This window comes from Schistocerca piceifrons, chromosome 1 (assembly GCF_021461385.2).
Source record: "Schistocerca piceifrons isolate TAMUIC-IGC-003096 chromosome 1, iqSchPice1.1, whole genome shotgun sequence".
NCBI lineage: Eukaryota > Metazoa > Arthropoda > Insecta > Orthoptera > Acrididae > Schistocerca > Schistocerca piceifrons.
Genome location: NC_060138.1, coordinates 648,480,249 through 648,506,212, shown reverse-complemented (window position 1 = coordinate 648,506,212; position 25,964 = coordinate 648,480,249). Strand labels below are relative to the sequence as shown.

The window sequence follows — 25,964 nt, the reverse complement described above, 5'->3', positions numbered from 1 at the left end:
CCACGAATCCCTCTCCTGTGCCAACCTCAACTCAGAGTAGTACTTGCAACATACGTCCTCAACTATTTGCTGGGTATATTCCAATCTCTGTCTTCCCCTACAGTTTTTGCCCTCTACAGCTCCCTCTAGTACCATGGAAGTCATTCCCTGATGTTGTAACATATGTCCTATTATCCTATCCCTTCTCCTTGTCTGTGTTTTTCACATATTCCTTTCCTCTCTGATTCTATGCAGAGTGTCCTCATTCCTTACCCCGTCAGCCCACTTAATTTTCAACATTTGTCTGTAGCACTAAATCTCAAATGCTTCAATTCTCTTCTGTTCTGGTTTACCAACACTCAATGTTTCACTACCATACAATACTCTGCTCCAAATGTACAGTCTCAGAAATTTCCTCCTCAAATTAAGGCCTATGTTTGATACTAGAAGACTTGCTCTTGACCAGGAATGGCCTTCTTTTCTTGCCATTGTTAGTCTGCTTCTGGTGTCCTCCTTGCTCCATCTGTCATTGGTTATTTTGTTGCCTAGGTAGCAGAATTCCTTACCTTAATCTACTTCATGACAATCGATCCTGATGTTAAGTTTCTTGCTGTTCTCATTTCTGATACTTCTAATTACTTTTGTCTTTTTTTTTTATTTTTTCATTTACTCTCAGTCCATATTCTGTGCTCATTAGACTGCTCTTTCCATTCAGCAGATAATGTAATTCTTCTTCCCTTTCACTCAGGATGGCAATGTCATCAGCAAATCATATCATTGATATCCTTTCACCTTGAATTGTAATTCGACTCCTGAATATTTCTTTTATTTCCATTATTGCTTCTTTGATGTACAATTTGAACAGTATGGGTGAATGACTAGATCCTTGTCTTACATCCTTTTTAATTGAAGCACTTTGTTCTTGGTCGTTCAGTCTCATTATTCCCTCTTGGCTCTTTTACATACTGTGTACTACCCATCTCTCCCTAATGCTGACCCCTATTTTTCTCAGAATTTTGAACATCTTGCACCATTTGACATTGTCAAACACTTTTTCCAGGTCAACAAATCCTATGAACGTGTCTTGACTTTTCCTTAATCTTGCTTCCATTATCAACCACAACATCAGAATTACCTCTCTGGTGCCTTTACTTTTCCTAAAGCCTAATTCATCGTCATCTAAGACATCCTCAAGTTTGTTTTCCATTCTTCTGCATATGATTCTTGTCAGTAACTTGAATGCATGAGCTGTCAAACTGATTGTGCGATTATTCTTGCACCTGTTGGCTTTTGCAGTCTTTGGAATTGTGAGGATGATATTTCTACGAAAGTCAGATGGTATGTTGCCAGACTCATATATTCTACACACCAGCGTGAATAGTCGTTTTGTTGCAACTTCCGCCAATGATTTTAGAAATTCTGATGGAATGTTGTCTATCCCTTCTGCCTTATTTGTTTGTAAGTCCTCCAAAGCTCTCTTAAATTCTGATTCTAATACTGGATCCCCCATCACTTCTAAATCAACTCCTGTTTCTTCTTTTATCACATCAAGCCTCACAGAGGCCTTCATTGTACTCTTTTCACCTATTGGCTCTCTCCTCTGCATTTAACAGTGGAATTCCCATTGCACTCTTAATGATACCACCCTTGCTTTTAATTTCAACAAAGTATGTTTTAACTTTCCTATGTGCTGAGTCAATGAGTCAGTCCTTATGACAATCATTTCTTTTTCAATTTCTTCACAATTTTCATGCAGCCATTTCGTCGTAGCTTCCCTACTCTTCCTATTTACTTCATTTCTCAGCAACTTGTCTTTCTGTATTCCTGAATTTCCGTGGACATCTTTCACCTCCTCCTTTCATTGATCAACTGATGTATTTCTTCTGTTACCCGTGATTTCTTCGCAGTTACCTTCTTTGTGCCTATGTTTTTCTTTCCAATTTTTGTAACTGCCCTTTTTAGCGATGTCCATTCCTCTTCAACTGTACTGCCTACTGAGCTATTCATTATTGCTGTATCTATAGCCTTAAAGAACTTCAAGCGTATCTCATCATTCCTTAGTACTTTAGTATCCCACTTCTTTGTGTAATGATTCTTCCTGACTAATCTCTTAAATTTCAGCTTGCCCTTCATCACTACTACATTATGATCTGTGTCTATATCTGTTCCTGGGTATTCCTTACAACTCAATATCTGATTTCGGAGTCTAGGTCTCACCATGATGTAATCTAACTGAAATCTTCCTGTATCACTCATCCTTTGCCAAGTATACCTACTCCTCTTATAATTCTTGAACAGAGTATTCACTATTACTAGCAGAAATTTATTACAGAACTCAATTAGTCTTTCTCTTCTCTCACTCCTTGTCCCAAGCCCACATTCTCCTATAACCTTTTCTTCTACCCCTTCCCCTACAACTGTATTCCAGTCCCCCTTGACTATTAGATTTTCATCTCCCTTTACGTATTGTATTACCCTTTCAATATCCTCATATGCTTTCTCTATTCCTTCAGCTGCACCTTGTGGCATTGGCTTGTCTACCTGAGCTATTGTTGTCGATGTTGGTTTGCTGTTGATTCTGATAAGAACCCTATCACTGAACTGTTTGCAGTAACACACTCTCTGCCCTACCTTCCTATTCATAACAAATCATATTCCCAGTGTACCACTTTCTGTTTCTGTTTGTATTATTCTATACTCATCTGACCAGAAATCCTTGTCTTCTTTCCATTTCACCTCACTGACACCTACTATATCTAGATTGAGCCTTTGCATTTCTCTTGTCAGATTTTCTAGCATCCCTATGAAGTCCAAGCTTCTGACATTCCATGCCATGACTCTTAGAACATTATCCTTCCGTTGGTAATTCAATCTTTTTCTCATTGTCACCTCCCCCTTGGCAGTCCCCTCCCAGAGATCCAAACAGGGTCTGTTCTGGAATCTTTTGCCAATGGAGAGATCATCATGACATTTTCTCAATTAAAGGCCACATGTCCTGTGGATACATGATTTGTGTCTTTAATGCAGTGGTTTCCATTGCCTTCTGCATCCTCATGCCATTGATCATTGTGGATTCTTCTGCCTTTAGAGGCAGTTTCCCACCCCAAGGACAAGAGAGTGTCCTGAACCTCTGTCTGTTCTTCTGTCCTCTTTGACAAGGCCGTTGGCAGCATGAGGGTGACTTCTTATGCTGGAAGTCCACAGAAAACTATAAAGTCCTGTTGTGCACAAACACTGAATTTATCTAGACAAACATGTTTGTAGAACAACCCATATGAGCATTTGTGCTCTTTAGCTTTTAATAAATAACTTCCCAATTAAGAATGTTCGAATAACATCAACTTCACTTCATTGTGTTCTATGACGGTTCACAAATTCTAATACAAAATCAGATTTTTGTCTATCCCTGCCGGAATTAGTTCATAAAAACTTCATACCTGATGTGGAGTTCTACTGATAAACATGGACACTACAGATTATCTACCCTGCTATGAAATACAATATAATTTCAGTCACAAAAAAAAGCAAGGTTACTCAAAAATGGAAGAGGATATATAAAATCTTTATTTAATGCTAACCACAAGATAGAAAAATGCTGTACAATGAAAAGTTCTAAGTTGACTGTACTAAATTGAGCAGTGTGTGATGCTGTGAAAATCTTAGAGCAGTTCATGACACATTTTACGTTAGACTTATAGCCTCAACAATTTTAAGCTTCCATATGGTTTCCGTGAATACACACAGTACTGAGACAAGTGAAAACCACAAGGAATAATATCAGGTGGTATAGGGTGACACCGAAAACAAACATGGTCTTGTAGTGAGACAAGCCTCTCATGCGTACATTCGTACATGCGCGCACGCACACACACACACACGCACACAGCAGGAACCTGCACAACCACAACAGCAAAACATAAGATGACTGCATCTAGAAATATCAACACAACACACAGATGAAAATATATTCAGCGTCAGTGAAGTGCAGTGTACTAAAAGTAAAACACAGATGTATAAAACAACATTAGTAACGAAGTACAAAACAAAATTTATGAGTAATAACTGAAATTTAATACTGTTTAATAGCAGTAATGTAAAATATGAGAACTTTTTATTATCTTTGCACACAGTTTTGTAACAAAAACCCAATTATTACAACAGCCAATGAAGATGCTTTGAAATAAAGTGAAATGTTTATGGCCTAAAAAAACTTTTATTACAGTCATAAAATACGATATACAACCCACATTACTCGTGCAGCTACGATAGCAGAGAAGACGCCTATAAACAAAAAGGTAACGTGTAAATTCCTTGAATCTGGAAGAATGTACAGAGCATAAGCAAGTAATTTTAATCTTCAAATACGTTATATTAATAACCACACATTTGATGGGAGCTGCTTTTTGACAGTAATTTATATTATTGGATTAGTTCGAGAATTTGCCCATCATCAGCAGTATGTTCTGATTTTTAGCGTACGCCAAAGATATTGTTTTGTTATAATCATATTGTGCTTGTGTGAAAGTATGTGTTTTCTACTTTAGGGGAAGGCCTTTTAGCTGGAAGCTCAAATGTATAGTAGTCTTTTCGTTGTGCCAATCTGTGACTCAACATCTCTTCTATAGGGTGAGTAGCAATCTGTCCTTTTCATAATCTTTATAGAAAGAGTAATGGTAATGGTTGATGGAATCTTTTTGCAAAGGACAATCCACCAGAAATTGTAATGTTAACAATAATTGAAATGCTGGGGGAAACTGAACATCCTCCAAGTCTTCCACTGTGAGAGACATGCTATAATTTAATGATGACATCAATTCCCTAATAAATCTTCATTAAGATTATTATCTAAATGAATGAAGATTGTATGGAGAACAATTTAAAGTGTTCTAGAATGGGTTTTGTAGATTTGACTTATTACTTGGCAAATCTTGTGAGGGTTTATACAGTTTTCTACTGGGTGGTAATAATAATTACTGACATCAGTTTTGTACAAGAGAGTTAGTACTATTTTGAATTTGAACAAACTATGGTTAGGTTTACATAATTTCTGTAATGTGGAAGATTAACTTAGTATAGTAGCCAATTTAATTGCTTAACATGAATTGCCAAAGGACTTAGGATTAAGTTAGAGGTGCAACTGACTAATAGGCCCTCTTTGTAGTTTAACCAACATGTGTGAATGAACTGAAGCACTGTGCAAGTAGCTTTAAGGTTAATATATGTTATTTTTTCCACACTTAAAAGAATTAGAAAAGGGATTATATAAATGACAACTTTAGAAAAATGACAGGACAGTCTCTGGGTAAAGCATACAAGCGCATTAGCACCAAAAAGAGAACTTCCCATTTGTTCTTTATTCTGAAAGTAATAATGCAGCAAATGATGTAGAGAACAAGGAAAACATAATTGTACCACATTGTTATATAGTTTAAATGTGACAGGTCCCTCAGTGTAGGATCTAGTTGCATTGGTATTATTTAAGCTTCAATGAAGACGCAAGGAGAATAATAAATGAATATGTGAAATATTACATTCACTGCAAAGATGATATGCTGAGTTTTAGTAGACACACACAACAAAAAGACTGTTACACACTAAGCTCTCGGCCAAAACATTCATCAGAAAAGAAAAAAACACACGCATTCACACACATAACTGCTATCTCTGGCTGCTAAGGCCAGACTGAAAATGAGACACATCAAATGGGAGTAACAGTCTGTAGTGGAGTGGGGAGGCGGGGGGGGGGGGGGGGGGGGGGATACCAGGGTATAGGGGGAAGAGGAAACAGTGTTGCCAAGTGAAGCATGCAGGGATGAAATATGGCAGACAAGGCTGCTTGGTGCAGTGTTGGGAGACTTTGGGGGAGAGAGGGAAAGTTCAAAAAGGGAGTGGAAAGGAGAGAAGTGAGACGGAGAAAAAGACTGGTGGGTGCATTGGCAAAGCGCAGTGCACAGTGAGAGTGAGGGGACATGAGTTGCGAGGAGGTGTTGGGACAGAGAGGATGGAAGATGTTGGGTGGACGGTATCAGGACAGTAGGTCGATATGATTTAGGGAGTGGAGAATGTGTTGCAAGGATAAACCCCAACTGCGCACTTCAGAAAAGCTGATGGTAGAAGGGAGGATACTGATGGCCTGAGATGTGAATCAGTCACTGAAATAAAGTACGTTATGTTCGGCTGCCTGTTGTGCAACAGGGTGATCCACTTTGCTCATGGCCACAATTTCATGGTGGCTATTCATTCTGTTAGATAGGTGGTTGGTAGTCATGACTGATGCAGAGTTGGTATACGACATGGCTACTTTCACAAGTGGTCCTGCCTTTGATGGAATAGTATAAGTCTGCGATAGAAACAGAAGTGCTGGGTGGGTAAATTGGATAGGTCTTGCACCTGGGTCTTACACAACTGTCCCTGTGTGGCTAGGCTGTATGGGGGGATTTTTTTATTTTTTTTTGTGTGTGGAAGGGCTGGCAGCTATCGAAATGCAAGTACTGTGGACAGAGGTGTCGATGGAGTCCTAAGAGAGGTGTATATCAATGTCCAGGAAGGTTACATCCTGGTTGAGAAGGACCAAGTGAAGTGGATGGGAGTGAAGGTGCTGAGGTTGTGAAGGAAAAAAGATAGGGTGGCCCTGAGTCCAGATCATTAAGATATCATCAATGAACCTGACTGAACCACATCATGGGTTTGTGATCTTGGGAGGCTAGGAGGTTTCCTCTATGTGGACCAAAAACAGGTTGGCATAGGAAGCTATCATGCATGTGACCATGGCTGCACTGCGGATTTGTTTGTATAGCTTCCCTTCAGAGGAGAAGTAGTTGTGTGTTAGGATATAGTAACTGAGATGTATGAGGTATGATATAGTGGGTTTGGAGTCTGAAGGACTACTATCAGTGATGATGGTCTTTTATTAATTGAAGAGTGCTGAAATCTTTACTTAGCCACACCAACTGTTACACTGCGGCAGTCTGTAACCTATGACACAGGGTGACACAGAATAACGGGAATGTTTGAAATGAGTAGTGGCAGCCATGGGCAGGTTGCAGCATTGCGGGTTCATGCCAGTCAGCAAGTAAACAGTCCGCCATTTCAGTGATCATGGATCAGTGGAACAGACAACAGCGTGCAATAGCCATAAAAATGTTTTATAAGAACAATGATAGTGTGGCAGCCGCGCAGAGGGAGTTCCAATGTTTTTATAATTTAGGACGTCATGATGCCATTCCGTTGAAACACACGATAAAATGTTGGATTAATAACTTTGAAGAGACTGGATCTGCCCTCAAGAAGAAACCAACAGAACGATATAGTGGGTTTGGAGTCTGAAGGACTACTATCAGTGATGATGGTCTTTTTAAGAGTGCTGAAATCTTTACCTAGCCACACCAACTGTTATACTGCGGGAGTCTGTAACCTATGACACAGGGTGACACAGAATAATTTAAAATTTCACCCATACAAACTACAGATGGTGCAACTATTGAAGGACAATGATTACCGCTTACAAATTGGATTCTGTCAACGAATGATAACAAAAATAAACAATGATGCTGAATTTATAAACAAGTTGTGGATGTCAGATGAGGCACATTTTCATCTCACAGGTTATGGGAATAAACAGAACTACTGTTACTGGACAAACACAAATCCTAATGACATTCACAAGCACCCTTTACATGCCAGTAAAATGACAGTGCGGTGTAGTGTTTCATCACATGGGATTATCAGACTGTATTTTTTCACAAATGAACAGGGAAACACAATAACTGTCAATGCCAATTGTTGCAGGGAGATGTTACAGACTTTAGTTACTCCTGCATTGAACAATTTTCCAAATGTTTGAGAAGCCTGATTTCAACAGGATGGAGTGACATCACATGGCAATCAATGGTACATGTGTGAGAATTGTTTCGCAACCGTGTGATCTCACGATTCGGTAACATTACCTGGCCCCCTAGATTGCCACATTTATCTGTTTGTGTTTTCTTCTTGTGGGGCTACCTGAAGAGCAAAGTCTACATGACTTGATCAAGAGCCATGGATGAGTTAAAACACAGAATTCTGGATGCAGTTCACAGTATCCCAGCTGAGATGTTGCAGCGGTCTATGAGGAATCTCAACAGCAGATTTCACGAATGTATTTGTATAGGACGACACCATCTAAAGGATGTAATTTTTTAAATATGATGAATGCCATCTATGTTTCGTAAATGGCAAAGTTGTAAGGTTTCAATTACTATGAATACAATTTCTTTCCTTCATCACTCCTAGTTTTATTGGATTGCGGAAATGTTCCCATTTTTCTGTGTCACCCTGTATTTGCACCAGAGAGTGCAACTCAAAAGTTGTGAAACTGGTTGTGTGGCTTTATAAGTGACCTGAACGAATACAGCTACAGTGGACCATTGGACATGTCATTCAGTTTCACTTTAAAAGTTTTAACACCTGCATTTAAAAACTGTTCACTGTATGATGCATCAAGGAATCATGTATAACTATTTCGGCTGCAGTTGTCCTAGTTTTAAAATTATCTGAAGGACGTTGGGAAAGGTGGTGTTAGATGGCAGCAAGACCTTAGGCATGAGGGCTGTTGGTGTATAGGGAAGTGATGAGCAGGTATCCAGGAGGTAAAGGGGTGGGGACAGTGGGGAGTCAGTGAAAGAAGGGGTTGATTTCTTTGATGTGGGGAGCTAGATTTTCGACACTGCTCTCTGCAATGCATCCACCAATCTTTTCCCCTTCTCTGCTCCTCTCCTTTCTGCTCCCTTTCTTTCCCTTCCTTCCAGGCCCCACAGCCTCCCAACATCACACCAGGTAGCACGTCTGCCATGTCAAGTCTCTGCATGCTCTAACAGGCAGCACTGTTTCCTCTTCCCCTGCCTGTACCCTGCTATCCCTCCCCCTTACCTGCTCTGTTATCGATTGTTGCTCCCATTTGCCATGTTTCAGTTTCAGTCTGACCTGAGCAACCAGAAATAGTGGTCATGTGTGTGAGAGATGTGCTTGCTTGTGTGAATGCAGGTTTGTTCCTTTCCTGATGAAGCCTTTGGCTGAAAGCTTAATGTGTAACAGCCTTTTTATTGTAACTCTTCAGGCTTTCCCGGCGAGATCTTGACATGTGGAATAATCGGGTCTACTGCCGGATGTTTGTGTCGCTCTGGCACACTATTTCGGCCACGTAACTCGTTGCTTTCTCAGGTGCTACCTGAGACTGCCGTATTGGAGGATCTTGTCCAGTATTTATGCCCAGAGGGCGCTGGGTGCTCTCTTTGCCGTCCGCCCCCGCCTGGCACTGCTTGTAATGTGTTCTCTCTTCCCCGGTGTTCCCTCGGGCGTCCGCACCCGACTTGGGCGCCATCTGTGGCAGCTCTCTGAGGTCTGTTCTGTGTCGGGCATTCCATTTGCGGTCCGCGCCATCCAGGTGCTGCTCATGAGGTTTTTACCCCTCCCTGGTGCTCCCACGGACGTCCGCACCCGCCTCGTCCACCATCTGTGGTCGTGGCAAATGTCTGGGGCCAGACCCGCATGCGGCGTTCCGTTCGTGGTCCGCGCCCGCTTGGCGCTGCTCCCGAGGTGTTGGCACTTCCCTGGTGCTCCGACAGACGTCCACGCCTGCCTAGTCCACCATCTGCAGTTGTGGCAGCTGTCTGAGGCCCGTCTCGTGTCAGGGGCTCTGTTCGCGGTCCGTGCCCGCCTGGCGCTGCTTGTAAGGTGTTGTTTCTTCCCCGGTGCTCCCTCGGACGTCCGCGCCCAACTTGGTCTCCATCTGTGGCAGCTCTCTGATGCCTGTCCTTTGTTGGGCGCTCCATTTGCGGTCCGCACCCGCCTGGTGCTGATCCTGCGGTGTTGGCACTTCCCTGGTGCTCCGACGGTCGTCCGTGCTTGACTTGTTCATCATCTGCGGTCGTGGCGGCTGTCAGAGGCCCGTCCTGCGTCGGGAGTTGTGTTCGCGGTCCGCACCCGCTTGGCGCTACTCCTGCAGTGTTACTACTTCTTGAGGAGTTTGTTGGTTCATTTCATTGAGCCCTGATAAGCTCCAGAGCCGGACTCCATGCCAAGCTGAGCTGATAACCGCTGTCTCAGTTTGTTAGTTTGTCTGTGATCCGCCTGGCGCTGCTCCTGCAGTGTTAGTACTTCTTGAGGAGTTTGTTGGTTCATTTCGTGGAGCCCTGATAAGCTCCAGAGCCGGACTCCACACCAAGCTGAGCTGGTAACCGCTGTCTCGGTTTATTAGGTTGTCTGTGAACTTGATCTCGATGGCCTCCATTATGACACTGTCCCAAAATCTTAGCGTCTGTGTCACAATTTTGGTGTTGTTATAGTCCATTGAGTGGCCGAGCTCCAGACAGTGCTCCGCTATGGCAGATTTTGTTGCCTGTCCGAGTCTGGTGTGCCTCTGGTGTTCTTTGCACCTGACGTCCACCATCCTGGTTGTCTGGCCAATGTATGACTTTCCACACTGGCACGGGATGTTGTAAATGCCTGGTTTACGTAGCCTCAGGTCGTCCTTTACACTCCCTAGCATGGTCCCAATTTTGGAGGATGGACAGAAGATACACCTTATAACATATTTCGAAAGAATTCTGCTGATCTTTGCAGAAATAGGTCCAGCATATGGCAGGTATGCCACCTTCTTCGCCTCCTCTTGTGTATCCTGTGGTTGACTGGTAGTACGAAGTGCCCTTTGGATGTCTGTGGAGGAGTATCCATTTCTGCTGAACACCAGCTGTAGATGTACTATCTCTGTGGCCTGGCGGGCGCAGACCACGAACGGAATGCCCAACACAGGACAGGCCTCAGAGAGCTGCCAAAGATGGCGCCCAAGTTGGGCGCTGACGTCCGAGGGAACACTGGGGGAGAGACAACACATTGCAAGCAGCGCCAGGCGGGTCCAGACAGCAAAGAGAGCACCCAGCGCCCTCTGGGATAAATACTGGACAAGATCCTCCAACACAGCAGTCTCAGGTAGCACCTGAAGAAGGCAACAAGTTACATGGCCGAAATATTGTGCCAGAGCGACACAATCATCCGGCAGTAGACCAAATTATTCCACATGTCAAGATCTCGTCGGGAAAGACTGAAGAGTTACATCAGAAGACTCTACGGGGAGGAGATGTACCTTAATATCAAGAAGCTGGATAAGCTTCGACAGAGGAAGGGGATGATGCTGAGTTCTCTCAGTTTCCTTCTGAGATGTCGAGAGGGGGATGTAGTTCCTGTCTTCACCAGGTTCAAGCATCATGTTAACACCAGAATGGCGAACAGAATCAAACACCGAGCCAGCCTCGTGCTGGTAAGAGAAAGAGTACGTGACATGCGCCACCGCCTAGATGTCACGTCTAGGGATTAGCTGTATCTCCACCTTTCCATAGCAGCCACCCTGACCCGTGAAGACTGGGACCAGGTTGATGGTGCCTCCTGGTCCTTGGCGGAATGCACCATGAGGAAATCAACAGCATGTCAACAGACCAAGTTTGAGCGCCTTAACAAGAAGGTACAACAGGATGGGGACACACGGACAGTGGTCAACCTGAGCGACAAGCAGCTTGATGAGGCCACCTCAAAAGCACTCAGCAAGGGCCTCAACTTTGCAGTGACACCCAGAAGCATATCTGTTGCAGCCTTCATCAGTTCAGTTGAGCAAGTCGTCAACACGCTACCTTCCAACGTGTCTGAAGAGATCCGCAGTGAGACCTGCAGGGCACTCACCAGGACGAAGCCCCCCAAATCCAACATCTTGAGCCAGGAGAGGGTGGCACTCAGGCAGCTACGGGAGGATGACAGCATTGTAGTTCTGCCAGCTGATAAGGGTAACTCCACGGTCATCTTAAACAAGTTGGAGTATGATACGAAGGTGCAACAACTTCTGGAAGACACTGCTTACAAACCACTAGACGGTTACTCCACTGACAAGGTGGACAAGAAGACCCAGAAGTTGCTGAAGGAGACAGGTCTACCTGAACGGGTCACCAAGAAGCTTTATCCCAAAACACCTATACCACCCAGACTCTATGGACTCCCCAAGGTCCATAAGGAGGGGGTCCCTCTTCGACCTATTGTCAGTAACATCGGCGCAGCGACATACCTCACTGCACAATACCTGAAGAAGATATTGTCACCATATGTGGGCAAATGTGCACACCACATTCGGAACTCGGAAGACTTCCTACAACGGCTAAGGCAGCTACACATCGTGGACTCTGACATCATGGTCAGTTTTGATGTGGTGTCGCTCTTCACACGAGTGCCACTCACCGATTCACTCAATATCATTGGAGAGAAGTTCGATGGCGTCCTGCTCGACCCGTTCAAGCATGTGATGACCTCAACATATTTTCTTTATGGGGGTCAATTTTATGAGCAAACGGAAGGAGAGGCAATGGGCAGCCCTTTATCACCAGTGGTAGCCAACCTTTTCATGGAAAGGTATGAAGAGGAGGCACTTGCATCAGCCACTTACCAACCCAAGTGCTTTCTTAGGTATGTTGATGACACTTTTGTCATTTGGCCCCATTGTAGGGAGAAGCTAAATGACTTTTTGGAACATCTAAATTCACGCCACCCAAGTATAAAATTTACTATGAAGCTAGAGAAGAATGGACAACTCCCATGACTGGATGTCCTGGTCAAGAGGAAGGCAGATGGCACTTTGGGGCACAGTGTGTATCATAAGCTCACCCATACTGACTTATACCTTCAAGCCAGTAGCTGCCACCACCCGGCACAGAAGAATGGAGTCTTGAAAACATTAGCTCACAGGGCTCGATCTCTGTCAGATACGGAAAGTCTGGCCACAGAGATAGAACATCTACAGCTGGTGTTCAGCAGAAATGGATACTCCTCCACAGACATCCAAAGGGCACTTCGTACTACCAGTCAACCACAGGAGGAGGAGGAGGAGGAGGAGGCAGCGAAGAAGGTGGCATACCTGCCATATGCTGGACCTATTTCTGCAAAGATCAGCAGAATTCTTTCAAAATATGATATAAAGAGTATCTTCTGTCCGCCCTCCAAAATTGGGACCATGCTATGGAGTGTGAAAGATGACCTGGGGCTACGTAAACCAGGCATTTACAACATCCCGTGCCAGTGTGGAAAGTCATACATTGGCCAGACAACCAGGACGGTGGACGTTGTAACACCTCCGTTGTGTCCCGACCCGATCTGATCGAATAGCAGCCCAATATTTATTATTAATATGACCGTTTACCTAATGGGGCTGGTAATCAGAATTGACTGCTACGGAAGTTGTTACTTTCCAGTTCGTCCTGTTCAATACTGTGATAATGAAGTGTCTGGTAACAAGAAAAACACCAACACAGTTTCACTAATTACGAACCTATATTCGTCTCAAAAACACAAAAAAAAAAGGAGACAGCCACTGCCTTCGTCATACATATCTAATTAGGGCTAATCTCAGCACAGGCTTCTTCATTTTCCATTATCGTCACACGCTAATCCATCACTGCATCCAACACTGCAATCCAACACTGCAATCCAAGGTGACGCCGGTGCAGTAGACGCGAAACCAAATATCGGCCCTAGAAATGTCACTGATCACTTTCGTAATAATACTTCTTCACCTTCCCGGTATTATTCTAGTACAAAGGGGTCTAACCACGGCGATGGGGACTCCCCTCTCCGTTAAAAGCCTTGTGTTTCAACAAACACCTCCACACATCTCTACCCACAACATGGCACACTCTCAACTCCACACTCGCTCTCGCAACACGACACTATCGATTGTTCGCCCTATCGACCCGTGCCGAGTGCAAATTTATAGTAAGGGCCTACGGACCCCTTACAACGTCAGGTGCAAAGAACACCAGAGGCACACCAGACTCGAACAGGCAACAAAATCTGCCATAGCGGAGCACTGTCTGGAGCTCGGCCACTCAATGGACTATAACAACACCAAAATTGTGACACAGACGCCAAGATTTTGGGACAGTGTCATAAAGGAGGCCATCGAGATCAAGGTTACAGACAACCTAATAAACCGAGACAGCGGTTACCAGCTCAGCTCGGTATGAAGTCCGGCTCTGGAGCTTATCAGGGCTCAACGAAATGAACCAACAAACTCCTCAAGAAGTAGTAACACTGCAGGAGCAGCGCCAGGCGGGTGCGAACCGAGAACGCAACTCCCGACGCAGGACGGCCTCTGACAGCTGCCACGACCGCAGATGATGGACGAGCCGAGCACGGACGACCGTCAGAGCACCAGGGAAGTACCAACACCGCAGGATCAGCGCCAGGCAGGCACGGACCGCGAATGGAGCGCCCAACAAAGGACAGGCCTCAGAGAGCTGCCACAGATGGAGACCAAGTCGGGTGCGGACGTCCGAGGGAGCACCGGGGAAGAAACAACACCTTACAAGCAGTGCCAGGCGGGCGCGGACCACGAACAGAGCCCCCAATGCGAGATGGGCCTCAGACAGCTGCCACAACTGCAGATGGTGGACTAGGCGGGTGCGGATGTCCGAGGGAGCACCAGGGAAGTGCCAACACCTCGGGAGCAGCGCCAAGGGGGTGCAGACCACGAACGGAATGCCACATGCAGGTCTGGCCCCAGACAACTGCCCCGACCACAGATGGTGGACGAGCCGGGCGCGGACATCCGTGGGAGCACCAGGGAGGGGTAAAAACCTCAGGAGCAGCACCTGGCGGGCGCGGACCGCGAACGGATCATCCGACACAGGACAGGCCTCAGAGAGCTGCCACAGATGGCGCCCAAGTCGGGCGCGGACGTCCCAAGGAACACTGGGGAAGAGACAACACATTACAAGCAGCGTCAGGCGGGCGCGGACGGCAAAGAGAGCACCCAGCGCCCTCTGGGCATAAATACTGGACAAGATCCTCCAACATGGCAGTCTCAGGTAGCACCTGAAGAAGGCAACGAGTTACGTGGCCGAAATATTGTGCCAGAGTGACACAAACATCCGGCAGTAGACCCGATTATTCCACAAGCCTTTTTATTGTTCCTGTCTGCAACTCAATGTGTCACCTACATGGTGAGTAGCATTCTATTCTTTCCATAAATGTTGATATTCCAACCTGGATTTTCCATCATTTGATTTTGCCTCATGGCTTTTCTTCCATCCCACGACCCTGTGATTTTTTCCTTTGTACTGACATCCAAAATATTATTCTCCTCAATGTTTGTTTTTCTTCTTCTTTCCTGTGTTTTTTCATTGCCTTCCAAACCACATATGCTCTAACTTCTGAGTAACACTGTATCAATGGTCCCATCTACGCACAACATATGACTACATGACTGTGTGGATTGGTGGTGCAGCTTCTCATGACACAAATTCTTCTCCCCAATAACTTTAATTATTTCTAGAGATCAGATTCCCTCCGTCTCCCTTGCGTCTAATTTACTTGCTTGCCAGTGCCACACAAAACTGTGAACCTTGATCTAACCAGTCCCCCCCCCCCCCCTCCCCTCTTCCTTTACCCCAACATGCACATATTCCTGTATCTCATTCTTTCGATTCTTGTTTCCACATTTCTGAACTTTTTATATATTTATTTGTGCATATTTTTATGTGTTTTCACTACATTTGTGCATTTTTACCTATTTGTACATATTATTACATATTTTTGTGTGTCTGTGAATATTTTTAAGTGTCCTTTTCTGTCAAGCGGCTCCCTTCACAAGCACACAATGCCTTCGCTTATCCAGTTCCCACGTCATTTCTGTTTCCTCAATGGTATCCTTGCCGCAGTGGACCGCTACTCCATTTTTCTACACCAGTTCAAAAAGTATCCCTTTCTCTGGTTATAACCCAGTCCCATGTCCTGTTCCTTTGTGACCTTCATCTTTTCAGATTCCATCAGTCGCTGTCCTTCACAAAGCTGCTACTGCAAAAACTCATCTCCATGGCACATAACAACCCAGAATTACCTCTACTCCCTTTGCAAGGGCAGTTTCCTAGGCCAACATGTTTCTGATCTGTCTAGAGGAAACCTTCTTAGGATCCCATAGCCTCAAACCTCTGATTTGGTTCACATTCCACTTCACTTGGTCCTCCTCAAACCAGCATGCCAACTTCCTGGACATTCATCTCTTCCTCTCTGAGGGCTCCATCCACACCTCTGTCCACATTAAGCCCACCAGCCACCAACAATACCTGCATTTCAACAGTTGCCATCCCTCCCATACAGCCTAGCCACCTAAGCATGACACATCTGCAGTGATAGTAGCTTCCTTGTCCAGTATGCTGAAGGTCTCACAAAGGCCTTCAAAGACTTGCACTATCTCCCCTTCAAAGACTTGCACTATCTCCCAAACCTAGTTCACAAACAGATTTCCCATTCCATATCTCCCACACACCCCAAATCCTTCCACCATCCCCTAGAACCAGCTACAAAGGAGTGCCGCACTGCCCCTTTCCCAGTCGCCTACTATCAACCCAGGCTGGAACAACTGAACCACCTCCTTCGTCAGGGCTTTGATTATCTATCATCATGCCCTGATAAGAGGGACATCCTACCCAAGATCCTTCCCATCCTTCTTAAGGTGGTCACCTAACAGACCTTCATAACATCCATGTCCATCCATATGCCACTCCCAATCCTAAACGCTTTCCACTGGGATCTTATCAGTGTGGAAGACACAGTTGTAAGACTTTCCCAAACCACCCACCCAGCACCACCAATCCTGTCACAGGCTTGTCCTACCCTTCAAAGGCTGGTCCATGTGTGAAAGAGCCATATTGTGTACCAGCTCTGCTGAAATCAATGCTCAGCTTTTTATATTGGTGTGACATCTACTACCTATCCACCAGGATGAATGGCCACTGCCAAACTGTGGCCAAGACCAAAGTGGACCACCCTGTTGTACAACATGCAGATAAACATAACATGCTTGATTTCAATGGCTGCTTCACAACCTTGGACATTAGTATCCTTCCCTCCACCATCAGCTTTTCTATGTGCACAGCTGGGGTAATTCTTACAACACATTCTCCACTCTTTAAATATCTCGGCCTAAACATATGACAACTTGCTGTCCCCACATCCTCCACCCAACAGCTTCCACCCCCCTGCCCCATCACCTCCACCCAATTCATGTCCCCTCACCCTCACTGTGCACTTTTCTTTGTGAATGCACCCACTGATCTTTTCCCCTTCTCTGCTTCTCTCCTTTCCATTCCATTTTTATCCCTTGCCTCTCTCCCCCACAGCCTCCTGACAACGCATCAGGCAGCCATGTCTGCCACCTCTCATCCCTGCATGTTCTGTCAGGCAGCACTGTTTCCTCTCCACCCTGTTGTATCCTGGTATCCCTCCCTGTCCCTATTCACTAGAGATTGTTGCTCCTGTTCGACGTGCTTCAGTTTCAAACTGACCTGAGCAGCCAGAGATGGCAGTCATTTGTGTGTGAGGTGTGCTTGCTTGTGTGAATATGTATGTATTTTTTGTTTCTGTTAAAGGCTTAGGCTGAGAGCTTAATGTGTAACAGTCTCTTCATTGTGCCTGCCTGCAACTCAATGTGTCATCTTTACAGTGAGTAACAATCTATCCTTTGCATAACAGTTGATATTCCAACCTGGATTTTCCTTTGTTTAAAATGTTGTATTACAACAGATGTTTCCAATATAAGGAAATATTATTACATTAACAAAACTGATTGAATTAATAGAACTCTTTTATTGAAGCCTACGTCACAATGTGACTTTGGAAGTGAGAGAGAAAAAACGATATGATAATGATAATACAAAAGAAAAAATGTATGTACTTACCCAATATAAATGTAACTTGTAGATTTTAAGAAGTACAGAATAACAGCTGAATCTTTTAACATAGGTCACTAATTATTGGAAAAAAAAACAAACAAATACGAATATGTTCAAATATATGACTGGAAAAGTTAATGTCTATAATGTCATATTTAATGTTTGAATTATAACCCAGTGATAGTGGGCATGCATGTGTGAGTTTTTATGTGAACGTGTGTGTGTGTGTGTTTTGTGTAAGAATATGGAAATTCTTGGAGGGAGCAATATATAAAATATGGGAAAAGCAACCCCTCACTTATAACAAATCACTGTGTGGAGCTTTGAAGCACATAACAGAAACCAGCATTCACACTAGCTGTCAAGCATTAGCTCTTTTTCTAGCAACAGCACACACATTCACACACACAATCACGCAGGCACCCAAATGCACACTCCCATGGCCACAGTAAAACTTTTTCAAAAGCTAGTGTGAATGTTGTTTTCTGTTGTGTGTTTCTGTACTCCACACATCAATCCACTATAAGTGAGTGAGTGTGGGTTTTCTACTTATGAAGAACTTTGTCCAAAAGCTGAAATATTTCTAGCATTTTCTTTCTTTCTTTCTTTCTTTCCTTTCTTTAGTCTTTCCCCTTTCTTTTGTCATAGTGCCAGTCTGTGCCTTAATGTTTCCTCAATGTGGTGAGTAACAATCTATCCTTTCCATACTGTTGAAAATTAAGTATAGCTTTAGAAAGCTCTGTTAATGAAATTTTCATAGTTCTTGTTAAGGTGTCATGACAAACACATCATTCCAACATTTGTGTCACATCAACATCTCTGCAGCCAACTCCAGGAAACACACTCGTCTTACAATGGTCAGGGGGATGATACGCTGAACCTGCCAGATGCTGAACACCTTGCAAGATAACTTCTTTCCATGCACATGGAGCTGTCATCCCACACACCTAGGACTGGACAGATGGCATGTCCTGGGTCAAGGCTGGTGCTCAATGTAATATCTGCATAATATGAAAAATGTACAAAATTAAGTGCCCCTTGAATAAGCAACCAAAGGAAATATACAGCTGTAAAGCTTTGTTATCAGTCTAACTGACCAGGAACTGGAAGAAGAATTTAACTTTCCTCCTATCCCATGAGCCTTACTATTGTTAGCATAAACTGTTGCTATAGAAACAGTGGAAGAAGTCATAGAGACACTTGACAGATTTAGATGATGACTAAACTCCCTAAGCTTAACATTTCCAGGAACAAGATAGCAGCACTTATGCTCTCTGAGAAGACAATAAAGTTTTGATCCTTCCAGTTGACAAGAACAACGCTATGATTGTTGTCTAGCATTCTGGCTACATCTGGAACCTGTGTAACCTAAATGACAGCGCCTCCAATATGATTTACACCAATCCCACACAACAGATTTTCAGAAAGATAGCAGCTTTTCCAATCTCTTCTACACAATCTGAAAATATAATTGAGAGTTCAGTTAAATGATATGATTCCATCAAGATTATGTGAACCCCTAAAGATACAGAAGAATGGAATATCAATGAGATCCATAGTCATCAACCTGCCCAAATACCTCACAACAGTTCTCAACCCAGCTATTAGGAAATGTGAACACACACACAAAACTCCGCTTATTTTATACAATCTTTGAAAGGATCTGTCTGTGGGACAGAGATGATATGATCAGTTTTGATGGCACATGCCTGTGCTAGTGGCAGACTTGGACCAGCTCATCACCCAGAAGATTGATATGTCCATAAATGAATATTTCACATAAGTGCTTACACTCATCTATTTTTTATTCAATGCAGAGTCCTACAACTAAAATGACAGTGTAGCTATGGGCAGCTTTTTGTCACCTGTGGTTGCCAATCTGTCCATGGAACAGTTCAAGGAGATTGCTCTAAACTTGTCATCACTGAAAGTAACCATTTTCTTTTTCTTTTCAAAAGGATAGAAAATAACTTTGTTGTGTGACCACATGGCCATGTGGAACTTAATAACTTTTTGGATCATCTTCACATGGAACATTAGTTGCCCCAAGGTATGTGAAAATGATACACAACTATCTCTTCTGGACATTCTAGTGAAGCAAAAGAGTGACAAATCACACACACTCATATACATCTACATGGATCCTGTTGTTACCATTCAGTCATGTATTTGGCATGCTCATTAACAGAGTTCATGACAAGGAGTCTCCAGCATGAGTGAAAACATCTAGAAACTGTGTTTGAGACGAATGGGTACAGTAATTACCAGATAATCCATCCCATTTACATCTACATGTATGTGATTACTCTGTTATTCACAATAAAGTGCCTGGCACAGCGTTCAATGAATCACCTTCAAGCTGTTTCTCTACCATTCCACCCCAGAAAGTCATGTGGGAAAAACAAGCACTTAAATTTATCTGTGCGAGCCCTGATTTCTCTTATTTTATCGTGATTATCATTTCTCCCTATGTAAGTAGGCACCAACATAACGTTTTTGCAATCAGAGGAGAAAACTGGCAATTGACATTTCATGAGAAGATCATGTCGCAATGAAAAATGCCTTCCTTTTAATGATTGGCACTCCATATACAAGTATCACGTCTGTAGCACTACCTCTCCTATTTCACGATATTACAAAATGAGCTGCCCTGTTTTGACCTTTTTCAATGTCATGCGTCAGTCCCACCTGAAGTGGATTGGAATGTGCTATTAAATAATTCGCATCAGGTAGTCATACCTCAACGGAATATGCACAAATCACAGAAGATGTGCAGATACTTTTTATAAATGGGAAAAAATACCAACTTCCAACTGTGACTGTGGAGCCAACAGACTGACCATCCAGTACATCATTCAAGAGTGCGATTGAAGAACATACAGTGGCAAGTGCAAATTCAGTGCGGGAAAAATATATCTAAAAACAAAGATGATGTAACTTACCAAACGAAAGCATTGGTATGTTGATAGAGACAATAACAAACACAAACACACACACAAATTTCAAGCTTTCGCAACCCACAGTTGCTTCATCAGTTAAGAGGGAAGGACAGGGAAAGACGAAAGGATGTGGGTTTTAAGGGAGACCCACATCCTTTCGTCTTTCCTTCTCCTTCCCTCTTTCCTGATGAAGCAACCGTGGGTTGCGAAAGCTTGAAATTTGTGTGTGTGTTTGTTATTGTCTCTATCAACGTACCAACGCTTTTGTTTGGTAAGTTACATCATCTTTGTTTTTATATACATATATTTTTTTGGGATATGTGTGTGTATGCGAGTGTATACCTGTCCTTTTTTCCCCCTAAGGTAAGTCTTTCCGCTCCCGGGATTGGAATGACTCCTTACCCTCTCCCTTAAAACCCACATCCTTTCGTCTTTCCCTCTCCTTCCCTCTTTCCTGACGAAGCAACCGTTGGTTGCGAAAGCTTGAATTTTGTGTGTATGTTTGTGTTTGTTTGTGTGTCTATCGACCTGCCAGCACTTTTGTTTGGTAAGTCACATCATCTGTGTTTTTAGATATATTTTTCCCACGTGGAATGTTTCCCTCTATTAAATTTATATATATATAAACATCTGTAAGAAGCATAAAATGACGTGCATTGACACACGCTATATAAATAAATACCTGGCGCAGATCCCACACCACACTGCAATATTCCAGGATAGGGTGGACAAGTGTGGTGTAAGCAGTCTCTTTAGTAGACTTGTTACACACTTCCAAGTGTTCTGCCATTGAATCACAGTCTTTGGTTTGCTCTACACACAGCATTATCTATGTGGCGATTCCAATTTAGGTTATTTGTAATTGTAATCACTAAATGTTCAGTTGGATTTACAGCCTTCAGGTTTGTGTGACTTACCGAGTAATTGAATTTTAGTGGATTTCTTTTAGTATTCATGTCAATAACTTTGCACTTTTCTTTATTAAGGGTCAATTGCCCCTTTTTGTGCCGTATGGATATCTTATCTAAATCTTCTGGAATTCGTTTTGGTCATCTGATGACTTTACAAGACGTTAAATGACATCTTCATCTGCAAACAATCTAAGAGGGCTACTCAGATTGTCTCCTAAGTTGATCAGAAACAACAGAGGGCCTATAACACTTCCTTGGGGAATGCCGGATATTATTTCAGTTTTACTTGATGACTTTCTGTCTATTACTATGAACTGTGACCTTTCTGCCAGGAAATCAAGAATCCAGTTGCACAACTGGGGCAATATTCCATAGGCATGCTGTTTGGTTAGGAGATGCTTTTGAGGAAGGGCGTTGAAAGTCTTCTGGAAATATAAAACTATGGAATCAATTTGACATCCCCTGTCAATAGCACTCATTACTCCATGAGTATAAAGAGCTAGTTGTGTTTCACAAGAACAATATTTTCTGAATCTGTGCTGGCTATATGTCAATAAATCATTTCCTTCGAGGTAATTCATGACGTTCGAGCACAGTATACGTTCCAAAACCCTACTGCAAGTTGACGTTAGTGATATGGGCCTGTAATTCAGCAGATTACTCCTATTTCCCTTTTTTGGTATTGGTGTGACTTGAGAAATTTTCCAGTTGTTAGGTACGGATCTTTCTATGAGTGAGCAGTTGTATATAATTGCTAAATATGGAGCTATTGTATCAGCATACTCCGAAAGGAACCTGACTGGTATACAATCTGGACTGGAAGTCTTGCCTTTATTAAGTGATTTAAGCTGCTTTGCTACACCAAGGGTATCTACTTCTATGTTTCTCATCTTGGCAGTTGTTCTTGATTGGAATTCAGGAACATTTACTTCATTGTCTTTGGTGGAGGAGTTTCAGAAAACCGTGTTTAACAACTCTGCTTTAGTGGCACTGTCATCAGTGACTTCACTGTTGTTATCGTGCTGTGAAGGATTTGATTGTGTCTTGCCACTGGTGTGCTTTATTTATGACCAGAATCTCTTTGGGTTTTCTGCAATATTCGGAGACTGAGTTTCATTGGGGAAATGATTAACACTATCTCACATTGAGGTATGCGCTAATTTTGAACTTCTGCTAAACATTGCCAATCTTGGGGATTTTGCGTTCTTTTAAATTCGGCATGCTTTTTTCGTTGCTTCTGCAACAGCGATCTGACCCGTTTTGTGTACCATGGGGGATCAGTACCATCACTTATTAATTTATGTGGTATATATCTCTCAATTTCCGCCGATACAATCTCTTTGAAATCATTCCACATCTTTTGTACACTTACATGATAAGATCAGAAGGAGTGGAGACTGTCTCTTAAAAAGCATTAAGAGCATTTTTATCAGCTTTTTTTTTAAATAGATGTGCTTTGCATTTCATTTTGATGGCTGTGGGTGTTACTGTATTCAGCCTAGCAGCAACTGCCTCGTAGTCACTAATACCTGTATCCATCGTGATACTATTTGTTCACGATTATTTGTTGCTAAGAGGTCACGTATGCTTTCAAAACCATTTATGCTTCAAGTGGGCTGATGAATTAACGTTCAAAATAATTTTCTGAGAAAGCATTCAGTACAATTTTGGACGATATTTTATGCCTGCCTCCGGCTATAAACATATAATTTTCCCAGCGTATCGAGGGTACATTGAAGACACCACTGACTACAATTGTGTGAGAGGGTGACTGGGGTACCTATCTGAAATGAGACTCAAGGTTTCTTTGACCTGTTGAGCAACTATATCTTCTGAGTCAGGGGGGAGGGGTCAATAAAATTAACCAATTAATAGTTAAGTCCGATTGTCAAGTACAACCTCTACCCACACTATTTCGCAGGAACTATCTACTTCAGTTTCACTACAAGGTAAACTACTTTTAACAGCAAAAAATATTCCGCCACCATCTGTATTTTATCCATCCTTTCTGAACACTGTTAGGCTGCTTGAAAAAATTTCGGCTGAACTTATTTCCAGCTTTAGCCAGCTTTCCGTACCTATAACTATTTGAGCTTCAGTACTTTCTATTAGGGCTTGGAGCTCTGGTTCTTTCCCAACACAGCTATGACAATTTACAACTACAATACTGATTATTGCTGCAGCTACCTTACTGTGTTTTACCTGCCCCCTTTTAGACGGCTGCCCTTTCTGTGGTTTCCTGAGACCCTCTCGTACTAAGCATCAAACAGATGATTTAGTACAAGAAGAACCACATGCCATGACACTACTTTCTACCTTATGCTGGGCCAATACAGGGAAGAACTGGCCACATTTTAATTCTAGAGAACAGTAATATGAAAAGCCCCCCTCCTCCCCTCACCCCTACTTCCTGTCAAAAAAGCAACATATGAAAGTGATACATCAAGTTTACAGAAAGCACAAATGGAAAACAAAAATAAAATTAATACAATGCAGTAACTGTGTTTTGTTTAAATAGAAGGTCCTTGAGAATATTACTTCTCATAATTGACAAATATAAGCCTCTCCAACAACAAATTCTTTGTAATAGAATCTCGCCCTTTCTCAACACAGATTTCAACAATACAATCTCTCTCTATTATTATGTGTCAAGACAGCCAGTGAAACAGTACATACCTCAAATAATAACTCCCTACTACAACATCACATTTATGCCTAATGCTTAGTGATCTCAGGGAAAAAAAAGTCTTACTTTGCCAGAAGGTGGTCGAACTCTACTCAGAAAACGCTCCCAGCGAGCCAGTATTTGGTATAAGAAGAAATGGCCAGCTGTCTCACAGGTGTAAGCAACATCTCCCGAAACCTGGAGACTTTCCTGCAAACGCTGAACCTCCATTAGTAAGTCCAATCTCTTTGCTAGAACATAATTTACTCGCCCGTACCTGTATTGTGAAATTAAATTACAGAGTATAAGTACAAGTAATGACAAGTCAGGAGGCTGGAACTATATCAAATAAGACTCACAGAATTTATCATCATATACAAATCCATACAAATATTAGAACCATTTAACAATAAACACAAGAGATCAATTCACCAATATGAAACATGGAAAAATTGTGCATAAAATTCATGTACATCAAGCATAGTATTAACACAATTTCAGATAGTACTGAGAGTCAAGTTGATTCTTCACAATTTATCATAAGAACATATTAATTCACGAAACTGGACAGACTGCAAATGCTTCATATTCCAATGAACTAATAAGTAATTAATTATACTGATCATATATCTAAAAAGAAAGATGATGAAACTTACCAAACAAAAGCGCTGGCAGGTCGATAGACACACAAACAAACACAAACATACACACAAAATTCTAGCTTTCGCAACCAATGGTTGCCTCGTCAGGAAAGAGGGAAGGAGAAGGAAAGACAAAAGGATATGGGTTTTATGGGAGAGGGTAAGGAGTCATTCCAATCCCGGGAGCGGAAAGACTTACCTTAGGGGGAAAAAAGGACAGGTATACACTCGCACACACACACACACATATCCATCCACACATACACAGACACAAGCAGACATTTGTAAAGGCAAAGAGTTTGGGCAGAGATGTCTTTGCCTTTACAAACTCTTTGCCTTTACAAATGTCTGCTTGTGTCTGTGTATGTGTGGATGGATATGTGTGTGTGTGTGTGCGAGTGTATACCTGTCCTTTTTTCCCCCTAAGGTAAGTCTTTCCGCTCCCGGGATTGGAACGACTCCTTACCCTCTCCCTTAAAACCCATATCCTTTTGCCTTTCCTTCTCCTTCCCTCTTTCCTGACGAGGCAACCATTGGTTGTGAAAGCTAGAATTTTGTGTGTATGTTTGTGTTTGTTTGTGTGTCTATCGACCTGCCAGCGCTTTTGTTTGGTAAGTTTCATCATCTTTCTTTTTAGATATATTTTTCCCACGTGGAATGTTTCCCTCTATTATATTCATATCATTAATTATACTGATCAGTATTACATAACTTTTATTTAACAACTGACCTACTGAAATCCTTCTCTGTTTCCAGTGCTTCTTCTCCATGTCCTAGACGTAGAAGATGGCGTTCATCAATATCAAGAGCCATGATCTTTTCAAACAGTTGGTTCAAGGCTTGATTTGAGTGTGTTACTATGAGAGTGCGCTGATTTGGAAAGTTGTGATACAGATTGGAGATGATCTGCACGGCAACATCTGTTTTACCAGTTCCTGGGGGTCCAACAACTAATGTCAGTCCTGGCTGCATTCCTGCTCTAATAGCCTCTATTTGTGTTGGTGTGAATGGAATACTATTCCTGTATTAGAAACACAAATGCTGTAAATGAAATGAAAGCTCTCAAAACAAACATTGCAGTTAACAGA

General features: G+C 42.7%; 1 protein-coding gene across 1 annotated transcript in view; it reads right to left on the bottom strand.

Annotated features, from left to right (window-relative positions):
- LOC124805223 (RNA helicase aquarius) overlaps nucleotides 1-25,964 on the bottom strand; it is a 380,133-nt gene that overhangs the window by 61,229 nt on the left and 292,940 nt on the right. The window contains exons 18-19 of the mRNA XM_047265726.1: nucleotides 25,607-25,897; nucleotides 24,323-24,512 (exon numbers count right to left, since the gene is read on the bottom strand). Coding sequence (XP_047121682.1) covers nucleotides 24,323-24,512; nucleotides 25,607-25,897 — 481 coding nt within the window. The remainder of the gene's footprint in view (nucleotides 1-24,322; nucleotides 24,513-25,606; nucleotides 25,898-25,964) is intronic.